At 41.3% G+C, this 9,263-nt stretch overlaps 1 protein-coding gene across 1 annotated transcript; it reads left to right on the top strand.

Moving 5' to 3' along the window:
• The first annotated feature begins 4,086 nt into the window (after positions 1-4,086).
• On the top strand, positions 4,087-6,942 carry LOC117525651 (ribosomal RNA processing protein 36 homolog). Its single transcript, XM_034187563.1, is given in 6 exon segments — positions 4,087-4,113; positions 4,206-4,310; positions 5,076-5,099; positions 5,102-5,152; positions 5,266-5,383; positions 6,359-6,942. Coding segments are annotated over 5 exon segments (423 nt in total). The 5' UTR covers positions 4,087-4,113; positions 4,206-4,208; the 3' UTR covers positions 6,487-6,942.
• The last annotated feature ends 2,321 nt before the right edge of the window (positions 6,943-9,263 follow it).

Here is a 9,263-nt window from a genome sequence, read left to right as displayed (position 1 = left end):
CATCTCTACCTGTCAACTGACCCAGGGCAGAAGTAAGCTCAATCTGTTTTAATTGTTAACACTGGTTAAATCACGGACTCAATGAAAATGCAAATGTTTCGTGAGCAGATGACTGCCCTTGCGGAATATTTATGAATGAACAACTACCCACAGGGTATTTCAGAATCATCCAGATGGACACTGAGATACCAGTCCAAGAAATTTTTCTTGGGAGAACAGTTAATATGTCAAAAAAGAGTTAATAAATCGATTAAATAACTGACAATAGCTGTAAATGAAGAAATTTGGGTGTTTTTGCTTCTTTCATCATCCATCCACCTCAAGTTCCAAACGCTGTTTTCTAAGCGAGGCGGAAAGAATTGTACGTGACACCTGATGTTGAAATCCCTTTGTTTGCTATCCAGGATCACGTAATCTATTTACTTTTAGCCCAGTTGATCAAAGTGAAGTTGGATGTTCTGAATTAGAACGCCATATGAGTTGCGTCAGGAAGGGCATCCGGCGTAAAACTTGTGCCAAATACCGATGCGGATCCGATGTATCCGCTGTGGCTACCCCGGACAATAACGGGAGCAGCCAAATGGACAACATCATCACACTGAAAGTGTGTGTAAAAACACCACATCCAGCAGGGGGCCACTCAAAATGTATTTGATGAAACAAAAGCACAGAAAATACAAATACCCATTTTCATATCTTTTGACCAGCCTGGACTGTCATTGCCCACAAACATAAAAAAAGCAACGCACATCCCATGTCCTTCAATTCAAACTTAAAATGTCAACCTTTAAACATAAAAAAATAAATCGTGCACACAAACATTCAGTCGCCTTCTTCTGTGGAATGACCGAGCTGTGCTTTGAGGAGAAGGATCTCAAGTTTGGCTGTGGTGTGGTGGCAGTTTGGTTAATTTGTTCCTCTGCTCCTTCAGTTTCTCCTTTAAGAGAAGTGTCCCATAGGCGGGCATCATCTTTGCTTGTCAGAGGACCTTCTAAACCTCTTTGACTTCCTGTGGCTGTGATTAATGTCTCTACTTGTGCAGATTCACCTTCTTCCACAGTAACAGCACTGAGATCAAGAGTCACAGTTTCTTCTTCTGCATCAGTAGGAACAGATTCATAATGTCAAGACCCAAGTTGGTGTGTTCACCTCTCTTGAAGCTTGTTGTCTGAGTGTTTTATTTATTTATTTATCTATTTATTGCCTCTGCATGGTTCTTAGTTGCTTTCGTCTTCTTCCATCTAAATTTGACCCGATTAGTTGTCCTCTTCTGGTCAGATCCTGTGGCATTTACATTCTGTGTGATTTCAGCCCAAACATCTTTTTTTTTTTCTTCTTGTTGGTCAGTTCTCCTCCCTTTGTACAACTAAAACATCCTACTGTTGAAGCATAATGGCACCTTGTGTGTTGCCTGTGGTTTCTGTCACTGTGAAATGAGATCCTTTGAGTGCTTGGTTCCACGTGTTTGGTGCACAGAGCTTATGTAGACCTCCAGTGTGAATGAGTCTATAATTTCAACTATTTGGTTGAGAATCGCTGAAAATAGCAGTGAATAAATGTATATCTACTGCATGATAAATGTTATTTATTTCACCAATTAGAATTTAATTTAAATCACATTTTGTTGCTGAAATCCACCTTGGAATCCATCAAATGTAATAATCAGATTTTTTATTTATTTATTTTTTTGGATCAAGATACCCCAATGCTACTAAAATGTTTAGAACAACACAAACTGAGGTTTGATCCAGATTAAACCAAGATTGGATTATGTGATCTAATCTGGCTTCAGAATCTGTTTTTGAACAACTCATTTTCTGGCATTGATCTGATCCTTTATCTAAAATACAATCAGATTACCTTAAACAACTGGGCCCAGAGGATCCTCTGTTCAAATCCCAGCAGACCACAAAACCACTAAGGACCCTTGAACAAGGCCCCTAATCCCTGAATGGGTGAATGTGAGTCATCACTGTAAAGTGCAATAGAATTGATTTAAACTCTGGTTTAAAAGCCTGAAAAACTTGAATCACAGAGTGACGGGATGAAGCAGCAGCATCAGAGGCCAGCTGCCATGAGATGAGGGAGAGCAGCAGTGGTGATGAAGACTCTGATGTGGAGAAGAACTACACCCTGATCTCTGAGAGAGGAGAGGCTGTGGAGGAGGAGTCTGGCGAGGAGGAGGAGTCTGGTCAAGGACGAGCACGGTGACGTTGAGGACACTGAGGGTGGCGGCCAGCGCGAGCAGAGACGTCAGGAAAGGTGAGTGAACACTGTCTGCTTTGTACTCAGGATCAGCAATGTTTCAGTTTTTATGTTTGAAAAGTGGGTGGGGTTAGCAGCAGCTAGTCGTTGAGCAGCGACTCTGTGGTTAGTGTGGCGGAAATCAGATTAAATTATTCATTGATGTCACTCAGTGGAATTTAAAACTTTCAGATTTCTTTTCAGTGTCTTTGAGTAAATCTGAAATATTCAATAATAATTTAATGATGAGCGTGTCGTTTTTGGCGGAGCTGATGTCATTATTGTGTGGCACTGAGAAAACACTGACGTTCATAAGTCTTTGTTTTGCTAACACAAAGAACAAATGCAGGGCTCTCCCAGAGAATTAGAGCATAGTGGCGCTCGGTGCGTGCTGGAAGAGATTCTTGCCTGGTTGCCCACAAATTGACAAAACAAGAAAGATAATAATAAAATAAAAAACAATAATCAAATAAAATAAACTTGAATGCACATATCGATCTTGCGTATTTATGGTTGTATTGCTAGATGCATGCTTTTTTAGACTTTTGTGTAATTTTTTTATTTTTACATACATGCATTTTTAACTGCTTATCTGGTATCGGATCGCGGGGTTGGCAGCTCCAGCAGGGGACCCCAGACTTCCCTTTCCCAGGCCACATTAACCACCTCTGACTGGGGATCTGTAATTTTTTTTATTTTATTTTTTTTTTTTTTATACAGTAATAAATTAATTTAGAGTTTTCTCAAACAAAGCTTGAGCTTCTCTTTGGTCTCAGCACTGATGAGCCCCCCCCCCACTGTGGTCGTTGACCGCAGCGCCCTGGATGTTCTGGCAGTTCTCAGTTTCATGGACGGTGGTACCTCCCGAGATGGCACAAAAAACAAAATCCTCCTCTGACCGCAGACGTTGTGTATCGGTTGTGCTTCGTGGTGACTGATGTGGACAGAGAGTCGGCTGACTGTGTTCATGATGTTTCCTCTTAACCTTTGCATGTTGTTGAATATTCCACCAATGACGGCACTTTATTTTTTGAGTGACAGTTAACCAGACCAATGACGTGCGAGTGCTGCACAAGATGCCTGCGTTACGAGATTACACAGGAAAGCGATGCACAAGAAGAGAAATGACTCCACGCAGCTACAAACTGATGAATTTCAATAAATTTAAGCAAAATTCTCAGAGAAAGCAGAGTGAATGTCGTAAACGTGAAACTCGTCATGATGGCGCTGAGAATGTAACACCCTGGAGCTGCGCCGGGACTGCCATTGGTTGGGGAGAGCCCTGAAATGCATCATTTATCCAGAAAGGTTGATCGACTGCATTGATCTGTTTTTGTGACCAAGGAAGTGATCACAATATCAATCCCACAGTTATCTGCGTTTTTTTGGCAACTAAATGTTTTGTGTTGTGGCGTGAACACCACCAACTGGACTCATGATGATGATGACGGGGTCGCAGTCTGAGGGTGATAACTTTAATTATGACACCAGAACGGACTGCTGTCGTGTGATTGGTGGACTGTGTCACATGACAACCGTTATTTGTATATTTTATTGCCCTTTCAAGAAAATACATTTGACAGTGTCTGTGCCCTTTGACCTTTAGAGCTGTCCAGCATGTCCTTTGAAGACATCATGAAGCTGCAGAACAAAGTGGAACCAAGCTTACAACGCCATCGCTTACGGCAACAAGACCAGACGCCGCGAGCAGGCGACGAAAAGGCTGAACAAGAACGGTAGTTCTTTGTCTCGCTGCAGCCGGCTGGTTTTAAACTCCCATTTTATTGTTTGTTTGTGTTCAGGCCCGTGGAGATTTCATCCAAAAAACCTGTTTCCTTTCCTCTGTCAGGTGTTCCTGTAAAGAAAACTGTGCGTATTTTTTTTTATTTATTATTTTTGCTCTCTTTTGAAACCAGATTCTTCTGCTGGACTTCATGTATGTATGTTTGTTTGTTTGTTAGACTATGAGGGATCCTCGATTCGACGACCTGTCTGGAGAATACAAACCTGCCATATTTGAAACCTCGTATAAATTCATTAATGACCTCAGACAAAGAGAGAAAGAGGTGAGGAATGCTTAAAAAAGGCTCTTCTCTGGGGGATTGCTTAATTTTTTTAAACAAAAACATGAAAACAAGTTTGGTTTTGGAGGCAATTTTTTTCCCCACTTTTATTAAACTGACCAGAAATTTTTTTTGTAATTTAAAATTTAATTTTTTATTCAAACTTTGATTTACTATTTATTTGTTGGATTCAGATCATTTTTCCAGTTTCAGAGCTTCATTCCTTCATTTTACTGTGAGGTGTGGTCTTACCTGAGAGGGGTGTGGTTTAACACATGAGGCATGTCTGCTCAGAGCTGTAAAAACTGACCACGCCCCTCTCCAGTAAGACCACGCCTCTCAGGTAAAGCTCCTGGGGTGTCAAAAAAAAAAAAATCAGAATGTTGGGTGGAAAGCTTGAATTTAAAACTAAAGTAGAAAAATATTCCAAAAAATCCAGGTTTGAGATGAGGTCATGTTCAAACTGGAGAAATAAGTACCTGTTACTTCATATATTTTTGGAATAATTGTATTTTCAGAGTGCAAAATCAGATTGTATTTTCAGGCTTCTTTTATTTTTTGCACCCACAGTTTTAATGTCCGTCGCGTGCTGGTGAGCATTAAAGTTTGTGCCAGTGGTCAGTGCTGATGTCCTTATGAAAAAAACAACAACAAAAAGGACAGATCTTAAAATGCTTTGTTTTACCATCTCAAATAAATGTGGTGCAATGTAACACCATAAGGTGGCACTGTGTGATGTGAGAATGTGATGTTTGCTTTTTGTTTCAGGTGGTAAAAAAGGAGCTGAAGAAAATGAAGAAAACAGCCAGAGGAAAGAAAAACTGCAGAGTCTCCTGAAGAGGATGGTGAGTTTAACGCAGCCTGACTGTCAGTCACACCGAGGGGGAGGAGACCAGACGCCACAGGCCTGCTGTGCTGTGTGTCGCCACCGTGTGGTGTGAATGTTACTGTTTTCCAGGAAAACCAGGAGCGAGTGAGGAAGAGCCGAAAAGAGGAGAGCGAGCGAGAGCTGCAGTTCAAGAAGCAGCAGAGAGAGGGCGCCAAACAGGGCCTGAGACCCTTCTTCATCAAGAAATGTAAGAAACGACATTCAGCCCTGTTTTTATCTCCATCAGCAAGAAAATGTTTGTGTTTTTTGCAGAAGAATCTGATCAGTTTGTCTATTGATTCGGTTTAGATGTTGTTTTTTATTTGATGTTTTCATTTCTGGATACAAACAATACTTTTTTTTTTTTTTTTTTGAACCTTAAATAATCAAAACTGGGTGAATGGGTCAAGAAATACAAGTACAGTAAATAAATAAATGTGAACTCTTGGACCTCGCCGTGGACAATGTGTTCCAATTTCTAAACTCTTATTGATCATTTTTAGTCTGTTTTACGAACATTTTCCTCCATGTTTGACTTGTGTAAACTTTTGGTTGACATGTTCTTCAATGTTTAATTAATGGTCAGCTTTTTTTTTTTTTTTTTTAGAAGTTCCAAATCCATGTCAAATGGACCTAGACTGCTTTTTAATAAGTTTGGTCCATAAGTATTTGGACAGTTTTGCTTTGTTAAAATTGGCCGGATGATCTCGTTGACTTTCATCATTTAAAAAAATAATCTATTTTCTATTTAGAATCACAATCAAAAACATTCTTATTTAGGGTCTGCTCCGTTTTCTGCCCCTGAGCAAGCAGCATCTCTACATCTGGAGTTGGTCCCTGGGTGCCGGACTGTGGCTGCACACCACCCCTAGTGGTTGGATTCTGTACAGAGGGCACATTTGATTGTGATGTACAATAACAATAAAGGTTTTCCATCTGATAGACAGACACACACGAGACCCAACTGCACGCCAGGAACAACTCAGGATCTGCAGCAAAAAAACAGAAATAAACCTTCTCAGCTAAACCTGTAGCGAACAAATGTCAGTTACTTGCTCATATTTTACATACAGCTGCAACCCGAAAAGGCTCAAAGTGTAAAATATCAATAAAAAAGCAGAAAATGATTTCCTATTTGTGTTTAAATGGACTGAAACTGGTTTGTTTTTATGTTCTGAACCAGCTGAGAAGAAGAAGCTGCAGCTCGCAGAGAAATACCAGCAGCTGAAGAAGAGCGGGAAGCTGGACACGTTTCTCAGCAAGAAGAGGAAGAGGAACACCAGGAAGGACCGCCGGAAGCTGCCCGGATAACTGTGACAAAACACATGAAGAAGAAGCAGCTGAGAAAAAAACAAACGCTGAACTCTGACACCAGACACACTTTGCTCTGTGGTGGAGCAGTGACCCCAGTTAGCCACTAGATGGGAGCAGTGTCGCATCATCACTGCAGGTGGACTCAGTGAGCCACAGGGTTCCTTTTTGTTTTTTGGGGGGGTCACTGAATTTATGGTAAATTTTGTATTTTTAGGATGGATATCAGCACAATAATATTTAATGCCACCAGGGGGTGCTGTGTAGTTTCACTGTGAAATGTGCTTATAAAGAGGAAGAACAGAGTAAATGATGTCACATTAACATAATTTCACCATCATTCCTGAAGTAGAATTCCAGGATTGTTCATTCCTGGCAGAGAGATGTGCACAGAGTGCCCTTCGCCCTGGAACTAAAAACCCCAAAAGTGGGGGGAAAAAAAAAAAAAGTCTGAAAGTATGATTTTATAAACGCAAACACCATATTTATCCATAAATGAACGGTAACAGATTTTTCTGCCACTAGATGTCACACTAGCTCAGTTTTTAAGGAGTACAGCTTCCCTCCTCAGCCCGCCCACTCCATCCTTATCCCCGCCCATTCTGTCCTTATCCTCCTCCTCTCCTCCATCCTTTATCCCGCCCCCTCCGTCCTTAATCCCATTCCGTCCTTATCCCCCCTCCATCCTTATCCCGCCCACTCCGTCCTTATCACGCCCATTCTGTCCTTAATCCCCCCTCCTCCATCAGATGCATCAAGAAGAATAAACAGCAGTTGGAGCTTTAGAACAGTTCGAACGCTCTGAGGGGAAATCAAACTATTAGGTTTTAGTATGAAAACTGCAGAGATGTGCTGAGTCGTGACTCCTGCTGCGTCACTGATGTCATGTGCTGCTGCAACAATGTAAATTTCCCTGTTGTGGAACAATGAAGGATTCTTATCCTAAATGGGGAGGAGCAACAGTTACTTGAGTGCCTTGATTGAGAGAGCGGCATCAACTCAGAACGTGGCACCATTTTGGTTCCAACTGTACTGAACTACTGAACGAAACTTAAATGTTTTCAACATTTTTTAAAATCCTTTAACCACATACAGCAACACATCCAGGTCCAGGTGCTATCAAAATAAATATAAAATAGTTTAAGATACCAAATTTACATAAATTTACAATTGATGATTTATTTAATGAATTTATGCGTCTGCAGCTCTGTAACGTGTGTGACAGTTTTAAAGTTCTCTGTCTCTGGATTTTGCTTTATTCTGGACTAATTTCACCCTCAAGCTTTTCTTTCTACAATCATCACCTCCAAATCAAAGGTTAGCTGAACATTTTCCTCTTTTAACGACTTTGTGCTGTAAATGTGATGAGAACTTTTCTGATCCATTTATAATCAGCATGCGCACTATATAATGATGGGAGACGAAGGATTAAAAGCAGCAAAGTGTCAAATCACAGCCTTTTGTGTCTGATTTAACAGGTTCACGTCAGGCTGCAGGTCCAAGTCTGAACACGGTGTGAGGAAAAAAAAAGGTCGACTTTAATCACAGAAATGACTCCGGTCCCACTTTCCACAAATCGGTGAGTGTCACAGCTGAACTTTAATTTGTACCTCTGTTACTGTGGCACAGTCCAGACTGTTTGGGGGTTTTAATGGACATTGCAATCGGACAGAACATTTTATCAGATGTAAGTGAAAAATCCACTGTACAAAATCAGTTATAAACATGATTATTCCATGGAAAACAATACAAAAACTTTTGGACTTTTTTTTGTCCGGTGACTGTGAATATCTGGTTATACAATGACGGTTTAGGTGAGTTTTACTGTACATAGTTGGCTATTAACGGCTATTTCCTTCTAACTAAAACTAGCTTATTTTCATTATTTACAGTTTTATTTTACATGGTTTCGATTTTTAATGATTCATTAGTTTGTTCTTTTAAAGACATCAACATACGAGGTCTGTTGGAAAAGTATCTGACCTTTTTATTTTTTCAAAAACCTGATGGATTTGAATCACGTGTGCTTGCATGAGCCAACCTTGAACCTTCGTTGCGCATGCGTGATTTTTCACGGCCTGCGATTGTGTCATTTGCCTGTAAGCAGCCTTTGTGTGAGGATGGGTGGAGTCTCTCGTCGTTTTTTCTTTCTTGCAAAGGGAAAAAGACTGAACGACTGGAGCAGCGCGACTGCATCAAATTTTGCCAGAAACTGGGCGACAGCCAGGTGGAAACCATTCGGATTATTCAGACGCTTTCGGTGACGATCCTATGGGCATCACACAGATTAAGGAGCGGTACAACCGGTTTAAAGACGTCCGCACAACGGTGGGAGTGAGCCGTGCTCCGGGCGGACCATCAACATGCTGAAATGACCAGATCATTTCCAAGTGAACGCTGTGGTGATGCAGGGACCGTCGTGTGACTATCCAAGAAATTGCCGGAAGAGGTGGACATCAGCACTTTTTCGGCACATTCCCCTGTGAAAGATTTTGCCGTGAAAGAGTGGCGGTGAAATTCATGCCGATGGCTTGGGCATGAAGCTGATGGCGCAGCAAAAGTGCCACCGTGTTGAAGCCTCACAGGACATGTTGTGACATGCCCAGCTCGTCCATAATTTCTCAGATAGTCACACGACTAAAGCCACCAAAGCCGTCTGAATAATCCGAATGGTTTCCACCTGGCTGTCGCCCAGTTTCTGGCAAAATTTGATGCAGTCGCGCTGCTCCAGTTGTTCCGTCTTTTCCCTTGCAAAGAAAAAACGATGAGAGACTCCA

This window comes from Thalassophryne amazonica, chromosome 15 (assembly GCF_902500255.1).
Source record: "Thalassophryne amazonica chromosome 15, fThaAma1.1, whole genome shotgun sequence".
Lineage (NCBI taxonomy): Eukaryota > Metazoa > Chordata > Actinopteri > Batrachoidiformes > Batrachoididae > Thalassophryne > Thalassophryne amazonica.
The sequence above is the reverse complement of the archived record's forward strand: the minus strand, read 5'-3'. Positions and strand labels throughout refer to the sequence as shown.